The sequence below is a fragment of the Rhopilema esculentum genome, chromosome 2, assembly GCF_057945365.1.
Source record: "Rhopilema esculentum isolate cy_ngs chromosome 2, ASM5794536v1, whole genome shotgun sequence".
Taxonomy (NCBI): Eukaryota; Metazoa; Cnidaria; class Scyphozoa; order Rhizostomeae; family Rhizostomatidae; genus Rhopilema; species Rhopilema esculentum.
Genome location: NC_142816.1, coordinates 3,363,251 through 3,384,058, shown reverse-complemented (window position 1 = coordinate 3,384,058; position 20,808 = coordinate 3,363,251). Strand labels below are relative to the sequence as shown.

At 36.0% G+C, this 20,808-nt stretch overlaps 4 protein-coding genes across 4 annotated transcripts in view; 2 read left to right on the top strand and 2 right to left on the bottom strand.

The window, feature by feature from the left end:
• LOC135695619 (CD151 antigen) overlaps positions 1-20,808 on the bottom strand; it is a 133,170-nt gene that overhangs the window by 105,765 nt on the left and 6,597 nt on the right. Inside the window, exons 7-8 of the mRNA XM_089109917.1 lie at positions 18,009-20,753; positions 5,558-5,610 (exon numbers count right to left, since the gene is read on the bottom strand). Of these exons, the coding sequence (XP_088966043.1) occupies positions 20,691-20,753 (63 nt within the window). The 3' untranslated portion in view covers positions 5,558-5,610; positions 18,009-20,690. The remainder of the gene's footprint in view (positions 1-5,557; positions 5,611-18,008; positions 20,754-20,808) is intronic.
• LOC148960561 (acid-sensing ion channel 4-A-like) lies at positions 2,666-5,567 on the top strand. Its single transcript, XM_089109922.1, has one exon. It carries the CDS (start codon positions 2,874-2,876, stop codon positions 4,257-4,259), a length of 1,386 nt encoding a protein of 461 aa, XP_088966048.1. The 5' UTR covers positions 2,666-2,873; the 3' UTR covers positions 4,260-5,567.
• On the bottom strand, positions 6,275-9,822 carry LOC135695622 (acid-sensing ion channel 1-like). The gene has a single exon (XM_065214758.2). The coding sequence runs from the start codon at positions 8,763-8,765 to the stop codon at positions 7,425-7,427; it is 1,341 nt and encodes a 446-aa protein (XP_065070830.2). The 5' UTR covers positions 8,766-9,822; the 3' UTR covers positions 6,275-7,424.
• Positions 10,777-18,015, top strand: LOC135695618 (acid-sensing ion channel 4-A). The gene is made up of 2 exons (XM_089109894.1): positions 10,777-11,271; positions 13,672-18,015. The coding sequence occupies exon 2, from the start codon at positions 13,895-13,897 to the stop codon at positions 15,311-15,313; it is 1,419 nt and encodes a 472-aa protein (XP_088966020.1). The 5' UTR covers positions 10,777-11,271; positions 13,672-13,894; the 3' UTR covers positions 15,314-18,015.

Below are 20,808 nucleotides of genomic sequence, written 5' to 3'. Positions count from 1 at the left end.
AGGTCCGGTTCTTGGTTCCATTCTTTTGGGCAATGGTGCAGATGACGACACAAATTGGATTGAAAATATGCATAGGCGACACAGCGTGGGGGCTGGCGCCTGTATCGTTTATAAAATTGAAGTCGCGAGCCTTACAGAGTTGTGCCTCACACTAACGATTATGGTAGGATCTCCAGTAGAAACCTAAATGTCGCCTTCTTTGCTCGTGCTAGCTAAATTTTCTAAAACGCCAACTCGCTTCCAGGTCTCTATTGTCCTGAATTGTCCACTAAAGTTCACTACTAAACAACAGAACAAATAATTTTTATGACAAAGTGCTGTACAGAGATACGAGTAAATGTAGAGCGTAGTGGAGAGAAGGGTTTTCCCTTTTTTGCTATTTGAAACAAACTTAACTTCTATATTAATGAACACAGCAGTGCAAGCAGCGTAGCAAATACTGATATATTGATAAGAGAAGGGACGAATCACTAGAACGAGGCAAAAGGGGCATGGTCACACTGGCCACGCCCATTACCCTCCCACTCTGTAATAGCTGGCGCCGGCACTGCGACTGTTCAATGGTAATCGGACTGTTGAAATGTTTTAATACAGGAATGTTGGAGGGTTAGGGTATTGGAATGTGAAAACAAAAAATTTATGTCTTCTAAAGAAGATCCTCCCTTTTCAATAAGTTATCGTTCTTAGGACCAAATGTATTTACGATTGCACTTGTCATCATTTTGCTATACAGGTTATGTACATCGCATTCCTGCACTCCGATAATTCAGAAATCTGATGAAAGCATTTCATATTTAATTTATTAAAGCTCTTCATATGACACTCTTCACAGTAAAATGTTTTGGAACATTGGTCGAAAACTCTAAACTAGGAAGTATATATACCAAGTTGTGGATCGAAATAGGCCAAATAGATACGCGAGCAGACGACTGGCGAGGTTGCCCAATCAGTGCCGTTTGCCTGTAGAGAATATCACAAATTGTTCAAAAGTGAAAACTGTCTACACAACGGCAGCTTTTCAGTTGTACGTAACTGGATTCTAAAGCAGCTGGAGCAATGACTACCGGCTCTACCAATTATCCAAAAACATGTTGCCACAATCTCGGTATTCATGTAAATATTATTCAATGGCAGAATCTCATCTTAACCATTGATTTTGAAAGAGGATCAAGTGTTAAGCTTTTTGAAACCGTTTGACATTCTTCTGTCCACGACTAGCTAGCGCGCTATTTGTTTTTGCAACGTAAAGTGACAGCTGCTTCGCAAAAAGCCATATTTCTAGATATTCTAGATCTACGTGTACACTTTCGTTAATATTCGCCAAAGAATTTGATAAAAACGATAGGCTTGTATTATCAGCATCCATGTTTACTTTCACCGATTTAAGGGTGGGGGAAGATCGTAAAATTAGTTCCAAGAAAAGATGTTCAATGGCCATTCTTCGAATGGGTTTCTTGCATTTCATTCGTCTTCCAGATTGTTAGATACCATTATGTTATGTGTTGACAAAAAATCTTTCTCACAACAAGGCCCAATTTGCTACTGGAATTGGGCCTGGTTCAAGGTGGTGACAACATTAGAGGGCCAAATCTTAACGAGGAATGAAAAACTTTAGTGGATAGAACAAGATATGCATAATACAAAAATTTACATTGTTATCTTCCCATTCCTCTTTGTAACTTTGAAGGTTAATCTACGAATAGACATTCTACGTGAAAAGCACATTTTTCACAAGGTGAGTCGAAGCAGAGTAAAATGCCATAAAGTAAAACGCTTTTTGCGAGTCAAAGCAGAGGACAACGCTTTTTGCGAAGCAGCTGTCTTTTTACGTTGCAAAAACAATTTCCGATAGTTTTCAAAATTAAATGCATTAAAATTTTTTTGATGCTGTTTTAAGCGATACTGTAGCGCGTGGTAGCAAAAAAATTATTTAGTTGCGGTGCGTTTTAAACAAAATAGCCAAAGGGACACAGTTAAATTGAATTTCTATTCTAAGTGCTACAAGATTTGATAAGTTACGCTCTCGTTTCAATGACAAAGAGTTTGTTGAAATAGCAACAAGCTTTTTGAAAATATCATAATTCTGACTTCTTCTAGATTTATTGTATTTTATCACATGATTTGCTTGACACTAACGATAGATTTTATCAAATAGTGTTGTATTCACAATATGTTTTTGCCAAATGCAAATAATCTTTCAATAAATGCACGGTTGAAATAAGAAAGCATTTTTAATTTCTTTGACATTCTTTAAAACATAACTTTCTCATTGATTAAACTAAATTATAGGGAAAACAAAGAAAATATGCTATTTCATAAAAAACTGATCTATGGTTGTAATAAAGCTTTTTGTTAAGATAACATTTAAAGCAAAAACAGATTAAAAATCTCATCCTAAATATTTCACAACCAACAAACATTTTAAGTTGTTTAGCATTTGAATTGGTTTCTTTTCTGCACAAAGGAAACCTCAAAAACCATACTGTTACTGGTAAATCAAAACAATTTTTAATAGGGTTTGAAGATACATACTTCTGTATCAATAAAGTCCTTTGCTTTATCAAACATTCGGCTTGGATATAAAGGGAATAAATTGATCAAATATTCAAGCATTGTAGCGCCTTCTATAAAAGTTTAATTTTTCTTTTTTGTGAAAGAGCGAAGAAGCCAATCAGGAAACTCTTGCACCATTGACCAAACCAATCAGATCATCTACATAAAATCAACATTCATGTTTATATGTAGATGATATCGTTGAATTAAATGCAGATGTATTAAGGCAGGTTAAAAGCATGTTATTTGTTAAAAGCGCCAACTCGTAGTTGGAAAAATTAGCTTGATTTCTAAAACGTCTTGTTATAAAAGTGTAAGTCATGGAGCTCAAGGATTCGGCTGCGAATATGTCAATGCATGGATTTGGAAGGATATTCATTAGCAAATCGAAGCGAATACAATTCGTCTGGTTGGTGATCATGATCTGTAACTTGGTCATTTTCAATATTTGTTTTATTTCACTGTTGAGATACTATCTAAGTAACCCATCCATGACAAAAAGTGAAACGGTTATCACTTCAAAAATTCGTTTTCCCAGTGTTACGGTTTGTGGGCCTAGCGTCAGCAAACACAAACTGGAACGATTTGCAGAAGAATCCAATAAAACTATCCAGGTAGATTTTGACGTCAACAAGAAGTTCTCACACCCCTATCTCCGCAAGGAAGAAATCTTACAGAATTTATCAACGGTTGAAAACTATTGGAGAATTATACCTGACATGGAGAGTCTTTTCATGACGAATACTTCAGGATTTTGCACATTTGCCACTCTAGAGAAATGCAATTTCACAAGTGACATCGGAAGAGTACTAGTATTTTACAAAGGTGTTTGCAATAAAGTGAACGTGAACGGAAAATATTTTCAGAAAAAACCTGGTTCCTTACATGGGCTTTCATTCATATTGTTTGTTAATGTATCTGACGTTGTTCCATGGGCATTGTCAAGCGAAGGCGACTCGGTGTACGTTGATATAAAGGAGTTTGACGAGCCTGTATTTCATGGTTCAGGTTCTATACTTGCATCAGTAGGACAATTAACACGAATCGAAATTAGCAAAACCGTGGTAACCCGGCTCAAAAGTCCCTTCCATTCGAATTGCACAAATGGGGAAAATAAACCACTGCTGTTAGAGGGAACATACACAATTGAAAATTGTCATATTACATGTGCACTGAACATGGCACACAAACAATGTAAAAGCATTGACTTTCACAATAATATGTTCTTGCCGGAACATATGAGAAAAAATTCAACTAATATAAGTGAAGCAGCTGCCTGCAGCACTAGCATCTACAATTATCTGATTGACACAAACTTTGAATCATGTCACTGCCAGTTACCATGCATGGAAACAAAGTTCCACAAGACTGTTTCAACAGCAAAATGGCCGCCTAAAAACGATCTCCCAGCGTACAAAGCATTAGCAAGTGCAGCCTTTGGACTTAACAAAACCGAAGTGACAGATGAATTTATCAGAAATAACTTCCTTAAGATCGATGTATATTTTGGTGAATTGAGCTTCCAAAAGATCACCGAAGTTGAAGAATTTACAACCGTGAAGCTCATATCTGATATTGGTGGACAGATGGGAATTTGGGTAGGTGCGTCTGTTTTTTCGGTGGTGGAGCTTCTTTTCTTGCTATGGCAGTCAATCAAGTATTTTGTAAATAGAAATAACATCACCGAGGAACATCCAGATAACTAAAGCATATCAAAATCGTGTCTAGCGGTATCTTAAAGGCAATCTGTCACGACGTTGATTGATCATAAGAACAAAGGGATTTTTTATTGTTTCCAGTCCCCCTTTAATTTATCGCATTGTGAAAAATATGGCGGAGCACTGGAATTGTGTTTAGGCTATTGTTTAGGCTATTGTTCTCGTTAACCAATCCACAACGAGACAGATTGCCTTTAAGAATCATGGAATCGTAGCCCTGGAGAGCGCCGTTGTGTTAAAGCAACATTGGAAAATTACAAACAAGAACATGACAACTTTTACAAAGTTAAGAAAGGGTATGCAAATGCATCTAAATGACAGATGTGTAAATAGATTCGTCATGTAATGGCAGGAAAGGATGGACTATTGTGGTAGAATTTCGAGTATCCCTGATATTTTCCATAATGTGATAATATTCTGACGTTGGAATTTACTTAATCTTGACATTAATTTGTACATGTTTTTTTTAAAGTTAGCGTCTCGTGGAAGGAACCTTGGCCGTATGTTATGTTATTTTATGTTGTTAATAATTCGTCGCGTCTTTTCATCGGTTCTAAGGAGACATCCGTAAATATTAACAATTATATCTGAAGCATAAATGCTGCCACCGTATATATTGAAAAAAGCACTAATTACAAATTAATACAAAACTAAATAACGAAATCATCATGGAAGGTCTTCAAGCGAAAAACTTACCGGCGAAGACAGATGAAGAAAGTTTAGGGGCTAATTGACTTCCCGACAAACAATTTTGCAGCAAACTAAGGATTTTGTGGAAGATTTTCCGACCAACTCATGAAGAATCAGGGGTGTCACATCCTCCTATACAAGGATTTGTGTTTGTTTTTAGTGGATAATGTTAGGGAAAGGCCCGGCACACTATAACAAAGCCCTAAGCAAGTAAAAGAGGGAAAGAGGAAGGTATTAAGAAGAAAAGGGGGTACGATCAAGTTTGCTGTTTTTATCTTTTTCTAAGAATATGCTGTACTTTTAGCGTTTTTCACCTTGATATTCTTGAGAAGTAGACAAACTTTAATAATTGCAAAGTTCCGATCTGAGTATTGTGGTTGTCAATTAGTCGTTAGCGAATGTAACCTTCATCTTCCATTTGAATTATATCTTCAACTAAACCCAATGTCCAAACATTTTTATAAGTAAAACTTTTCACTGCAGAATAAAACTGTCTGTAACTGCAACCATTTTCAGTTGCCAAATAACGAATAGATAGAAACAATCCCTCTTGACTGCCTTAGGTAGAGAAACAAGAGATTAAAAAGCCAACATACCTGATACTGAAGGAATTTGTCATCCGCCTTTCAAGTGAGCATATTGAAGCAAACTGCAATAGAAATTTCGCTTTTTCACAATAATTTGCACTGAAATACATCCAATAATGCATCGAAATATAGACTGCCTGGCAGAAATAGTGTCTCTCGAACTGGTATCGTTAAACAAAACTCTAAATCACTGCAATCTGTTGGGGGTCAGTTTAAATTTCAGGTTCCACAAGACAGGCTCATTTTTCACATGGTACATTTGCAAGCAAATGTCGCAGTGTTGCGGCTGCATGTTGAGAATTTCATGATATTCCCTATTATCAAAGAATCGTTGTATTGTTGCATTGTACAGCTCATAACCTTGTTGATCTGGAATAAAAGTTTGGCATTTCTGGCATGCAATATGCTCTTCGAAAGCTCCAGAGCTATTTAGTTAATCTTTTTTGGCACTTTGCCGTATAAATTATAGCGAATTGCAAAACTCAATAGAAAAATTACGGTATCTGCGGGCATTTTATAGTTAAAGTGACGAATTTAAGAAAACGAGTTTCGCGGCGTATACAAGCAATAGCGTAGTTGTGCAACAAGGCTCTCGTATTGGACCTATCGTGCTTATGCATCATTTAACGTGGCAACGCAAGAGGGCTGACTGCTTTTTAGCAGATTTTCCACGCATCTAAAGAAAAATGTATGTTTATGTCATAATTCATCTTTTATTGCATTGGAATAGCAAAAGGTGCATTATAGAAGACAGTAGGTTATTAAAACGACAACTCTGCTAAACTTAAAGACATTCAACAGGTATACTAGAGGGGCTTAAGCCATCTGCCAATCAATGGCCAATCACAAACTACTACCAATCAATAAACGTGATACAACTCAGATATTTATTGATTGACCAGTAGTTGCTATACAGATGTATCCAGCCATTTAAATGTCTGTGGATTGCTTTTAAGGACGTACTCCGTTAATGACAGGTTCACAAATTTCCAGAAGTGAAAAAGTGCCACATGAAGGCGAAAAGAAAGAAAAAAGTTAGTGGAAGACAGAAGTTGTATCTATTCTAAACTTTGAAAATAAATGTCACCATAATAGTTAGGAGAGATAAATTTTAGTATATACTCGTGACCAGTTACTGACACCTGGGGGGGGGGGTGAGGGGGGCGACCGCCTACTTTAGAGGATAATGGTAATTTGTTCTAAAACAATGAGAAACGTGACGTCATCCAAAAGGCTTGCCCCCCCTAACATTTGACCAAGTGTCCAACCCAGCCAATAACATATTTTCTTATTATACTTACGGCATTTATCAAATAACTTCATAAATCTAAAATTGTCTATGAGTGATGATGCATATAAAGGGTGCCCAAGTTTGAAACCTATATAAATATGATACTTTTATCATTAAATAAATGACATTATTCATAACTTGCAGAAAAATGCATTTAAAGAAAATAAATTGATTTCTAAACTGAGAAAGTAAAAAAGAAATATCGTTAAAGACTCATTGCTAACAATGAGCCATTGCGCTACGCAAGCATCCCATAATGCATTTTCAGACAGTCTGAAATCAATTCTGGTTAATCCGTAGAAGTTTACTGCCATTGTTTGGGTCATCGGTAGGACAATTTATCACGCTCGCAAAGGCTTATTGTTATCAATGAGTCTTTAAATAAAATGAGTTTTATATTTGATAAAAAAGATGGGTAAAGTATAGTATCTCGTGAAAAAGAAAAACAAAGAAAGAAATGATAAAATCGTTTTATTTTTGTTACAAGTTTTAACGTCAAGATGCTTTATCGGATACGAAAATTATTGCATTTATAATTTTCATTTAAAGCTGCCAATAATTTCTCCTTGATAAGCGTCATGGCTCCTAGTTTGCACCACTTTCTTCTAAGTCAGTGACCTTTTTTTCCTTCTTTCTCAAAGAAACACCAACAAACTGGGCGAGTAAATAAACCAGCTCAAGTAACGAAAAGATTGATGCACCCAACCAAATCCCCATCTGGCCACCGATTTCTCCAACAAATCGTTCAGCAGTGTACATCGGCATTTCAGTTACTTTTTTGTATTGTTTTTCTCCAAAAAATACATTAACGGCGATAAGATTATTCCGAATATAATTCTCTGTCTGCTTACTTCCATTGATTGAACGAAAACGGCCAACCAGTTCTTTGTACTCATCTATATATTCTGTGGATGGCCATTTCGACTGCGAAGAATATTTGCGAAATTTTGTTTCTCTGCAAGGCAGGCCACAGTTGCAGGAAGCGAACAATGTTTTTTGGAGATCTTCTAATACGTGGTCTGTGCATTCATTTTCTCTTTCGGTTTTTGCAATTGGCATTTTCATTTCCTTCGGTAGTAGGTGGTTATAAAGAAAGGTGGTGTGTGTACATTTCTGAGCGACTTTTCTGAGAAAGCAGGACAGCTCGCAATTGCTTATTGTATACTCACCTTTAAAAAGCAACTTCATGTTTTCGCCGTTTTTGCATTTTGATGGATACGGGGGTTTGAGCCTTTGAATCTCTGTTTTGTGAATCTCTATTTGTGTAAAATGACCAACAGGGGCAAGGACTGTACCAGTGTCTAAAGAAGGAAATTGTCTGTGGTCTTGAATAATCACCTCAACGGAGTCGCCCGCGTGAAGTGTAGACAACGATATACTATTCGAAACATCAAGATCAAGGATGACTTGAAGTGAGTAATCGGGACCAGCCTGATGTTGAATGAATGTTCCATTTGGATTAAGTTTGTAGCAGTAACCTCTGTAGGCCACCAAAATTTTTTCAAAAGCAACGTTGCTGGATATAACCTTGCTTATGTTTGGTGCAAAAGGCTCTAAGGAAGGAGAGTGCATCACCACCTCGTGAATGTTCTCTATGCGACCATTTCGATTTATTTTGAGTGTAATGTTATGCTCTTTTGCATATTTTTTAACCTTTTCTTTGCATAGGGATGGTCCACAAATAGTAACAGATGGAAAAAGCAGTTTAGATACCATGACTGTTTCCTGCTTTGTTAAAGATGGGCTTTTGAAGTATCCCCGTACTGTTGGCGTCACTGTCAAAATTACAAGCGATACAAAGAAAAGCATTAGCAACAGCCAGATGCATCTCATTGCCTTTGATTTGGTCGACAGCAATCTTCCGAATCCATGCATGGTCAAACTCGCTGCTGATTCTTTCAAGTCAATTTCTGTTCTTTGATCCATCTTTGAAATTTTGAAGAACCTGTAACTTGTTGTGTAACTTCTGTTTGAATATCAATCAATTTCTGTCCTGGGATCCATCTTTGCACTTGGAGAAAGCCTTGAAACTCTACATACAGTCTTGCAAGAAGAAATTAAATTTCAAGCTAGAAGACTTCTTCGATACCAGCTGAAAGAATAGAACTAAAGAATCCATGTAGAGCGTATTTCCTTAAGAATCGATCACCTGCATCTTTCATTAGTAATGCATGAATGTAAAAATATTTGTATTTGCTTCTAGGACCCATAGGGTGAAAAACCTTTTCATTAAAGAAAGTAAACCTGCAATGAAAAAACAAATCGTTTAAGTTTATGAAGAATTGATCAATGGGAGTTTTATCTTGCTGATAAGAGATTGCAGAAAAGATTATGCTTCCGGCCAAAGTTTCTTTAAAAAATTTTCTTTCAAATAGATAGCTCTTTTGAAGTTGTTTACAGTTCATAACTTGGGCAATTGTTCCTGAAAATAAAAATGCAAGCCTCTCTTCAGTTTTGTTTCCTTGTTTACCACTAGTAATGATAAAAATATTAGTGTTTGGTTTCAAAAGGTTTAGAAATCTATTGATAATTTTGTTAATAAGCTTGAGCTTTGCAGGGCTTTGTTTATAGACTGTTTGTAGCATTATAGATAAACAAATCTTACCCGCACTACGCGCTGAGGTGTACATCGCATAAAGTTCCACATGCAGCTATCATTGCATGGGGTCATTTAAAAAGCGTTCACTTAGGCAAGAAGGAATCAGAAATGCACCCCAGTCATGCGAACATCTCTCCTATTACCCCTTTTTTCTACAGGGGAGCCAGTGAGCAACACTTATTGTAGTAGAGTAGGTCCCAGGCCCCCTGGGCAACGCGTTGACACCATGTAAACACGTGTGTGAATAAGAGATGAGTTTGCTTGCTGTATGAAGTCTCATGTCTTGCCTTGGCTTTCCACCTCAAGATACGTAAATATTATACTTATCATTTCAGACATTATTCTAGCCTCGTTTATGTTTACAAATATGCGTTAGTTATTAAAAACCTCTCAAGCACATAGAAAACATTTTAAAAGAGGGGCACAAGAAATATATATACCCAGTTGTGGATCGAAATAGGCCAATCAGAAACACGAGCACATGACTGTAAAGGTTGACCAATCAGTGCCGCTTGCCTATTAGAATGTTACCAATGGAGTCCTAAGGTGAAAACGAACTCCTTTTGTCTACACAGTAGCGGTTTTTTCGTGCTTATGTAGATAGATTCTAAAACTGCTAGGTGGAACGACGATCGGGCTTTACCAATAATCCGAAACATGTCGCCATTATAGTTTTTTGCACAAACTGGGTTTTCTAGCAAATGCTGCCCGATAGCAGAATCGCAGGTCTTATTAGTAATTTTGGATTTGCAAGACCGAGGTGGCTGTTCTCTTTGGGGATGTGTTTTGTTTCTAATATTAGATGGAACGTGTTGTTTTATCCTATCCTCCAATCTTTGGGTGGTGCGTCCTACGTAGCCAGAATCACACTGGCACATCCCCAAAGAGAACAGCCACCTCGGTCTTGCAAATCCAAAATTACTAATAAGACCTGCGATTCTGCTATCGGGCAGCATTTGCTAGAAAACCCAGTTTGTGCAAAAAACTATAATGGCGACATGTTTCGGATTATTGGTAAAGCCCGATCGTCGTTCCACCTAGCAGTTTTAGAATCTATCTACATAAGCACGAAAAAACCGCTACTGTGTAGACAAAAGGAGTTCGTTTTCACCTTAGGACTCCATTGGTAACATTCTAATAGGCAAGCGGCACTGATTGGTCAACCTTTACAGTCATGTGCTCGTGTTTCTGATTGGCCTATTTCGATCCACAACTGGGTATATATATTTCTTAGCGTAGAGTTTTCGATCTATGTTCTGACGTTTTAAACTCTGAAGAGTGTCAGACGAAAAGCTTTAGTTTACTAAATGTTTGCTTTTTTCAAAGCTATTTAAAATATTATTTGCACAGCATTAACAGATCCCAGGAGTTTTTCACAGCTCTCTCCTCTAACAAGAAACAGCTCCTTTGTCTAGCAGAAATTTTATTTTGATTGTCCTGTGTTGCATTCGAATTTTCTTCTGATGCACACGATATACATTGAAAATTATGGCAATTTCAAGACGGCATCCAACGAATCGCTAGTTGACATTGGTCATTCACTGTGTCGGAATATCAGCAAGTTTTGTTTCTTGAATGTTGGTAAAAAATTTCTGGAGACAATCCGGCCACATGTCGAATGCGATACTTAAATGTTTGGAGCCTATATACGGCCTATTCAATACTTCAAACAAGATAAGATTCTATCAAATAATTGTCAATTTAGGTATTGCAATTCGGTATAATTCATCTGCCAAGCAACTCCCTGCGTCAGATGGTTTAGTGTATCGAAAACAAACACAAGAAGCTCTGTTCACAGTTGGTAGATTACAAAAAACTTCAGCCAAGAATCAGGTATGTTCATTACCTATATAAATCTACAGAACAACTTCAAATGAATAACAGAATTCGAACGATTTAATCATCGTATTATTGAACTTTTCTCGACAGCTATCAAAGCATGTTTACTCGTTTGAATGCCCGTTAGATAATGGTGCTTGACATCAAACCATTTAGTCAGGAGGCCACGCCCTTTGTACAGCCAGGAAACGCCCTTTTACCAACATGGAACGCATAGTCGATGCCAATGGGGGACATGGGAGGGCGCCTCGCCCCCTTCTAAGGCTGTTTGTCGGAAAATCTGAATGCTTGTCGGAAAATGTTAGGACTCTCGACCAGTCATATCGCAACGACTGGCTGATAATAATCTTCTTAGCTTTTCATATTTTATTATTAGCAGTTTTGCTTTTAATCGATTTATTTATATTGCATTGTCTGAAAATAGCCAAAGTTGACCCTTGCAGAATGATTTAGTGGTCATTTGTCTTGACTAGTCACTTTAGCAAGAAGGCGACAACAACTTGAGGAAATATATCTGCATCTAAAATATAGCAAATTGGGTTGTACAGTTGGCCACTAGACCTAAACCTTGCAAATGGGAACTAACAAGTAGATACGCATGCGTAGCATCAATTCACCATTGAAGTAGATATTTCGTCGGAAAAATTATGATCTCCGCCCCCTTTATATCACTGCTGGTGTCGGCTCTGATGGAACGCTACTTTCACCAATTCCGAACGGCCATGTCTAAAGTTTGGCTACAAAAAGGAAGTCAAAATCAAAGTTTCACGTCACAAAAAACACTTTGACAAAATATTAACCTTCTCTCAACATTTTCTCATCGAATTTAGACGAAATACAAACTTGTTCCTTCCGGGAAGCTAAAAATCAATTAATAAAAAATACAGTCAGATTTTTTCGCGGTACAGAATTTGAAAATGGCTTTGAAAAAAGCAAACATTTTACGGCATACTAAAAGCTTTTTCGTCTGACACTCCTCAGAGCATAAAACACAGTCAGATTGTTTTCCAAAACCTTGCTTATCAAAAACTCCTGGAGCTAGAACCGATGGCGCTATATAGGAAACCTTCCGTTTTTTTCTACAGAAACATTTATCCTTGATTCGGTTCAGATAAACGAAGAGTTGCGAGACTTCAAATGCCCATGCACATTGGAGAAGCTTGACCTTCCTGATTGGCGGTGTGGAGGGTCATCAGTAGTAAAATGTACCGACAAATAGATGAAGAATAACAAGGTGCCAGTTCACCAAACGATTTTACCCGTCAACCACAGATTTTAAAGAACAAATGAAAATTTAACTACAAACACATGAAGATCTAGGGGTGTCACACCCCCTAACCCACCCCCAATTAGCTACGCCCCTAGCCATGTAGACCAGTAATCCAAGGCAGTCAATGTTCGGAAATAGCAGTAATTTCAGGTCATTTAACAAACAAAAACTTAAAGTATATGTATGACATGTGATATATGTATTTATGACTGGTGATATACTACATGTATGAATATATAGGACATACATATAGTATATCACATGTTTTTCGATCCTATTGTTGACTCTTTCCATACTCATAATTAACTTTTATTATATTATACCGCTTACTGAAGATGACTCTAGCTAGAGTCGAAACGCCTTAATTAATAACCGATGAAGTCTTACTGATTATGCCTTTCTGGTTATACCGTCTTCCTGATTGTCAAATTTGGATTAAAGCTGGTTATGTCTAATTTGGATTATTGCTGATTGCAATGATTTATGGCGAAACATATAGATGTCTCCTTTTTTCGTCGTGCTGGCTTTTCTACTTTTTGGTATGAATGTTAAACTGTTTGAAACTGATGAAATAGATTCAAAACGAATTTGGCATCGCCAAAACCTACTTATTATATTTTTTGATGAAATTTGGAACTATAGTTTTTATATTTCTTTCTTTCAATTGGCAAAGAAAAATAGTTTTATTCTTTTATGTTCCTTTCATCAGAAACTCTTTCATCTCGATAAGAATCAATCTGGTGCAGTTGGCAGGCAATGATCGACAGCAAACAAAAATGCAAACAAAAAACAAAAAAATTACGATGAATATTTAATAAAAACAACATGTACCACAAAAGCAGCGAGAGTATTAAAAGCAAATCGCTCAGAAAGAAGATAATTATTTATGCAATCTTTAGGCATGCTTAACATATGTTTTCTGCATAGTTAACTGATACTAAAAAGTACAAAGAAATGGACTCTCTAGATTTTATGAGACCGAAATAATTATATTTTTTTAATTCAAAACTTTATCCCATACAAACATAGCTATAGCATTCAGCATTTTCAAGTTTATTGAAAAATTTCAAACAGTATTAATTTTTTAATACCTTTGACAATGGCATTATTTCCTTTTGACACAGGTGTCAAGATTGGATGTTTAGGATGGTTTTTCAGATCCTTTGTGTTGAAACTAACAAAGTTGTGGAAAGGTACCTTTGATCATTGTCATAAAGAATAGATAGATCAAGAAAGGTGAAATCAAAGCTGAAGATCCTTTATAAATAAAACTTTAATAGACATTATAAGCCCATACTTGCACAGTTGTTGTCTGATCATCAATTGTATAACAAGAAACTTGTTAAAATGACAGATAAAATGGATTTGCAAGACTCCGCTGCAAGTGCATCAATGCATGGCTTCGGAAGAATTTTCATCACAAAATCCAAAGTACTGAGGCTTGTATGGATTTGTTTCATGATTCTGTTTGTAGCCCTTTTGGCATATTTCCTCACACCAGTTTTGAAGAGATATTTCAGCAATCCATCAGTAACTAAAGAAGAAACAGTTATTGCACCAAGAATCAGATTTCCAGCAATAACTATTTGTGGGGCTGGTATGAGCAAAGAGAAACTGGATAAATTTGGCAAGCTTCATAACAAAAGTTTTGAGATGTATGACGATGTAGAAGGAATTGGCTTTTCTCGGGATATGCGTGAAGAAGACATATTTCAAAAGCTGGGGACTCATGAGAATATAAAGGGGGTAATGCCTGAAAAGGAAAAGCTATTTCTGAAAAATCTGTCAGGATCTTGCATGTTCAAAATGCAGTCTGGCTGCAACCTTTCAACAGATATTGATACAATACTAGTAGTAGAAAGAGGATATTGTTTTCGAATCAATCCAAATGGAACATATTTTCAAAGTAGAGCAGGTCCAGGACATGGATTAGCAATCACTTTCTTTCTTAACACTTCAGATAAGGTACCATGGACAAAAAGCAACAATGGAGATTCCGTTGAAGCAATTATTGGATATCACGATGAATACCCATTTCCTTCAATTGGCTCTGTTCTCATCCCAGTTGGACACTCAACTCAAGTCGAACTTGGAAAAACTGAAATTGAGAGACTTCCACCACCTTTTCCATCAAAGTGCACAAATGGAGACAACATGCCACTACTGCTGTACCCTGGAGAATACTCCATACAAAATTGTCAAGAAAGCTGCCTTGCATTTAAGGTTTCTCATAAATGTGATTTTCTAGATTTTTATACAAACACATCCCTACCGAAAGAACTTAAAAAACCATTCCCAAAAACTGAGGAAGATTTCCTGTGTGGCTTTAGAATATATGAAAATTTAGAAAAGACAAATTTTGCAAGCTGTAAATGTCCATTGTCCTGTTTTGAAACAAAGTTCACAAAAACAATCTCCTATTCAAGATGGCCATCAGCTGCAGATATGCCAATATACAAAAAGCTCTTTAGTAAAGCATTGGGGGTGAACATTAGTCAAATGACAGATAAATTCGTAGAGAGAAACTTTATGAGACTGAATATATTTTTTGGGGACATGACATATCACAAAGTGAAGGAAACGAAAATGTACACAGCTGATAAGCTAATAAGTGATATTGGAGGCCTAATGGGAATATGGATTGGGGCATCAATGTTTTCATTACTGGAAATACTTTTCTTGTTAGTACAGGTTATACAGTATGGCTTTGGATCAAAGAAACCTAGAAAGGAGAATGATCTGACACTTGAAAATACAAAAACATAGTTTGATAAAGTAACATATTCAGTAAAAGTTTCTTTGAAATAAATTATTGGTTGAACTAGTACAGGGGTGGGCAACCTTTTGGAGACTGGGCCAGAGCCTTCAAAGCTTTTCTTTAAGTGAGCTCAAGGTAATAAGATAAACAAATACAATAGTTGTAAAGAAATGATGATAATGATAATTAAAAACCTTCATCATTTTAAAAACTTTCATCTAAGTTTAATACAACTATAATTACAAACCTCTCTTTAACATGGATAGTTTGCAACAATAGATAAGTCTGTTACAATTGTATTTGTGCAAAAGAAGAAAAACCGAAAAAACCAACCAAATTTCAAAAGGATGTTATTTAGGGATTTGAGAAATCATTCTAGAAAGGAAGTGCAGAATTTTCCACTTGGCAGAATTCTCCGTTTAGCATTGGCCTTTTAGCTCAGGCCATTCATTTGAATATATGTAAACACCAGTTCATCTTATAAATGTAACGGTTTGGCTTTCGTATTTAACAAATTTAATAATGTTTCCGTTGCATTGCGTGTTAAAGTCACATGTTCTGTTAAGTCCATGTTGTGTTAGTGAACAATGCCTCTTTATCGCAATGTGTTTGTCTTTCAACATGTAGTGTGATGCTCATATTGTCCTGTTAATTAGCTTCCGTTTATGTTATTAGGTTATTTGTGTCTGTTCATAACTTTATAAGTTAGTTATCTGATTGAAGCATTAGAGAAAATATCAAAGAGAGAGTATCTTTTGTGCGTTACTTATTCGGGGCTTAGGCTATTTGGCCTAGCCCATTGCTCTACCCACGAGCTGGCTATTCACCGCCATAACAAGAAGCCTAAACGTTACATATAGCCCCCCCCCCCCAACCCCACACGAGTACTTGAGACATGACAAAATAGAGACATCTGTGATCCCTGCTGAACTGCCTTGAATACGCCCAATAAGTTTCGTTCTTGCTGCATTTGTTGACCTCGCCCAGTCCCTCAAAGATTCTGCTGTCCTGTCTTTAAGCAGTGTTCATGACATTGTTAATGAATTCATGACAACGGATAGTGAACAAATGATTCCCAGGTTTGATGAAGATATTAGATAATCTTTTTTTGAATCTATATTTTTCATTCAGTATTTGCAACCCTTCTGAGAATCATCCTTGCCAACCAAAAAAACTATAATATGATTTTCACTTCTTGTGGGCCACAAAAAATTCTCTTCCCAGGCCGGATTCTGGCCTGCGGGCTGTGGGTTGCTCACCCTTAAACTAGAACTACAGTACAGAACTACAGATACTAGAGAAAACTGAGAAAATCTTTAGTAGGACAAGCAAATCGAAGCAACTGACAGGGACATAATAACAAGCTGTGAATGATATTTTCAATTAACCTTCAACACGATTTTAACACTAAGAATATCATTCATTTCTGAATATCTAGCAGTTGTTGGCAACTTGTAATGCATATGTGACATGAAATTGTATATGTGAATGACATTGTACTTTGAAAATCAATGCACCTGCAATGCTCGGAATCAATTAAGTCCATAACCCAATTTCCCTTGAATTGTTCCATGTGAGCGTATATTGGTATCTGGTAAAACTAACAACTATCAACAGTATAAATGCAATATTCTTGTCTCATGGTTTAATAAGGCTCTCAAATGCAGCGTTTTTTAATGTCATCCTCTACACCCCTTAACAATTATCTCCTGATTCAAATGCAAAAATTCTTAAAGCAACTCTAGCTTATATCCATGCTACCAAATGTTTCGAATAAGAAACAAAAACTTGCAATTCTTTTTTTTGTAATTCCTCGTAACTTGTAATTCTTTTCTATTTTGTAAAATCATTTATTAAATAAGTATCATTTTGTAGTTGTGTTTTAGACCCATCTTAAAAGCAAGGGGGTAGTCGTGATATTTTGCTCCTTCAGGTATCGTCTTTGTAGTGTTGTGTAGCAGTTTGTTAGTTAGTAATTCATTATTGTAAACTTTTATATAGGATAGAAAGAAACTAACAACAAAAAGGTTATTGTCATTAGTTCCTATAATAGGATACGTTTTCTGGACAATATGTTTGTGTAGCTTTTCAGATATTTGGAACAGTCCCAACCTGATATTGCAGACTTCAATTGGTTTCTACTCTTTTTATATTTTTTTGGTAATCAATAAGATAAAGCAAAATTTGACTCCTGGGTCTGGGTTCATTTTTGCACATAAAAGACATTATGTAAAGTAAGACGAATTCAATGTTTCAGGTGAACATGATGTCAAAAGGCACATCTCCTTCCAAAAACCCTCTTTTTACCAAACTTTCTTTATCCCCACACCTTCATATATCACTTGAACTTCAAGCTAAAAAACAATAACACTTCAATGTATTTGTGGAGCCCTTTTGAATTCATTTTCATTTCGTAGTGCCTGGCTTCTAAAATATAGCTTGAGTTTACAAATTAAATTGCATGGAAATTGAATCTTACGTGGGAAAAATACTAAAATCCTGAGTGTATTCTTGGACTTCTTAAAACAATTGTTATATTTTCAAACAGATTTTTGAGCTTAATGTTTTGCCTATTTGCTCATATAGCAATAAAGGAGCAATGAGGTAGCTTAAAGCGCGCTGAATCCAATTCTAAGATTCATTTCTAAATTCGACCTCCCATCTCCAATTAAGCCAACAATAAGCTTGTAAAATGTTACTCACTAAATCTCCAGCCGCCTGAATAAATGTCCACACGTTTATTCTGTTTCTCTGTTCCACCAGGAATGGTTTTTATGACAAGTTTAGCTTGGACACATCGTAAATTCCCAATTTTTTTTGGAACATTTATAAAAAACATACGTGCACTCCAGCCTCGTTTTCAGATTTCCCGCGCTTTCAATTTGATGCGAAGGCGCTTCTTGACAGTCTTGCAGTCCGGGCCCACAAGTACACATGTGGTTGGAATTATTTGTCTAAACTGACTAGAACAATCAGAGTGTCAACGCTCTGGAACCAAGGGTACCTACACAGAAACTCCAACCTTCAGATTCGCAAAATATTACACTCCCCAAAAAACTTCTCTTTGGAATCAGCGGGAATTAGGTGAATCAAAACGTCACTGCTGGTATGAAATTGGAGTAGGGATGTGCTATTTAATTCATATCGTATATAGATAACAACAACAGACGTAATGATAATATTGTATAGGATTTCCCGGGAATTCCCCATTGCCTATACCTATCCATTAGGTAGCTTGTTAAAATGGCGCTGATCCTTTGTAATTAAGCACAATTTGCACATTGAGACTGGCAGGTATGGCAACAAGCATACCCCTAAGGATGAAAGAATCTGCAGATATGGTGATTCGATCTCCATCCACGCTATTAAAGACCAGTGGCGGATTTAAAGGGGGCAGCTAGGGGCAGTTGCCCTCCCCTCAACGAGTTGAAGCAAGTCTGGCGTCCCTTCTTTGGAAATTGTGCGCCCCTTCTGAAGGATGGGAATCAGGTGAAAAAGTTTTTGAGATCGATAAGTTAATTTTCTTCAAGGATTACCTCAAAGTTATGTTGTTTATTCCAAAAAAGGATCTGAAATTGTTCTCTCGTCATCAATTTTTGAAAATTTTTCAGCGCCCCCACCATTAACTGCCCCTCCTTCAAATTTGCTCTGGATCCGCCCCTGTTAAAGACGAATTTCACTTTGTAATGGTCTACCCCCTTTACTCTGAAGACAGGAATAAAATGTTTGTGAAAATTAAAGAGACGTATCCCAATATAAAAAATCTTAGTCATGAATACAAGTTTATTTGGATGATGAGTCAAGAAGATACTGATTTGATTCAAATCCTTGAAGGCAAGCATTCCAAAAGCGTGAAAATTATCAGACCTTTTGAAAAAATGTGCTGATCAGTGCTGTTGTATATTTAAGCTGTTATGATTCTTGTAGCCATTTGAGGTAATATTTCAGATGTAGCAATTTTAATTAACCATTCAAAATTACGATGTTTGTTTTGTTGTAGTAGATTAAGGGCCATTTCGGCCTAAACATCTATCATTATATGTACATTATTTACTTCAATTACAATAGTAAAGCTGGTTGAGTTTCCATGTAGTGTAGTTGGGCATTTTTCAGAAATCTTTATTTACAGTTATCTTAATTGTTTATTGATTCATTTTTTGTGTGTAACGATTTAATCGAGACTCTAGAAAACCTTTTAGTAATGACAATAGTGACGTGCAATTTTTTCTCCAAGAATGATAGCACAGGATATTCAAATAAAAAATCAGATAAAAAAGGTTTGTAAATCACATATATCGAACGCTGCAATTTATAAAAGAAGTTCATCAAAAAAATTGATAAAACAAAATTTACGATAAGCAATGAATTAAAAACACTGCAAAGATTATTGAACAGAGAACAACAAAGCGAAATGTGAATAACAGAAACAAATAACAAACTTTCTTCTTTGCAAGGGGCGAGCTAACATCATACGTTAATATTTTTCTTATTTTACCTACCTATGGGTGAATTCACCTACAAACTAAGGGACTTTTAGCCAGCAATCTGAAAATTTAGGGAAGGATGTCACAGCCCATTTGGTAGCTGCGGCTCTATTTTAGAGAGAACTTCTGTTTTTCATTTTTATTCGTCAATTAATCAACTATTTAATTACGTAGCAAAAATTCCTGGGGAAGAATAGTCCAAAAACCTAAAGGATTATCCATTGCCTATATTCTTGAAAGCAAAACTGAGCCTTTAGTTAACAAAAAAATTGAAAACAACATCAGGTTATATGAGAACTTGTTTACGAAAGAAATTCTTATCATTTAATTCACTTACAAATATAAATCTCGTAGAATTTAGACAACTTCGGTATTTCTTTTTTAGGTCTTCATTCAAATTTAATACTTCTACAAAACCTTTTGTCGATATTATTCATATAAATAGACTGAAAATGTCGTTTGGTAAATGGCTTTTAACAATTTTTTGAAACATACAGAGATAATGCTGAGATCCTTTCGTGGAAGAGGAGAAAATTAAATATGCATAAAGTTACAACATGCATTTTTAATATAAAGAATGGTTTTCATGTTGCAAAATTTTCAATCAGTTCAATACTGCAAGGTGCTACATGAGAATATTGCTTTCTTTGAATGCACTTTTAGTGATAATTATTAGCAAACAATTAATTTGATTTGTCTTAAATATAAAAAGAAGGCAATAAAATGTGCTATGCTATTATGGATGAGGCACAAATGTTTTGTATCAGAAATATAACCTTGAAATAGCGTTTTCTGAGGTCGATTAAATTGAAAATGCTCCTTCGTGGATCTCGTTTAACAGGAATCTTAATTTCTTCTTAAAAAGGTTAATGTTTGATCATATGACAAACATATTACATGATCACATGACATGAACACTGTCTGCTTTATTGATCAATATGGCTGCAAAAATTATTCCAAGGAGCTGAAAAAGAAAACATCGTTTTAGCTAAAATGTGAGTAAGAATGTATACATTTGA

What these genes read in the sequence shown, in the direction of transcription:
- LOC135695622 (XM_065214758.2), bottom strand. Translation starts at nt 8,765, where the DNA reads ATGGATCAAAGAACAGAAATTGACTTGAAAGAATCAGCAGCGAGTTTG.
- LOC148960561 (XM_089109922.1), top strand. Translation starts at nt 2,874, where the DNA reads ATGGAGCTCAAGGATTCGGCTGCGAATATGTCAATGCATGGATTTGGA.
- LOC135695618 (XM_089109894.1), top strand. Translation starts at nt 13,895, where the DNA reads ATGACAGATAAAATGGATTTGCAAGACTCCGCTGCAAGTGCATCAATG.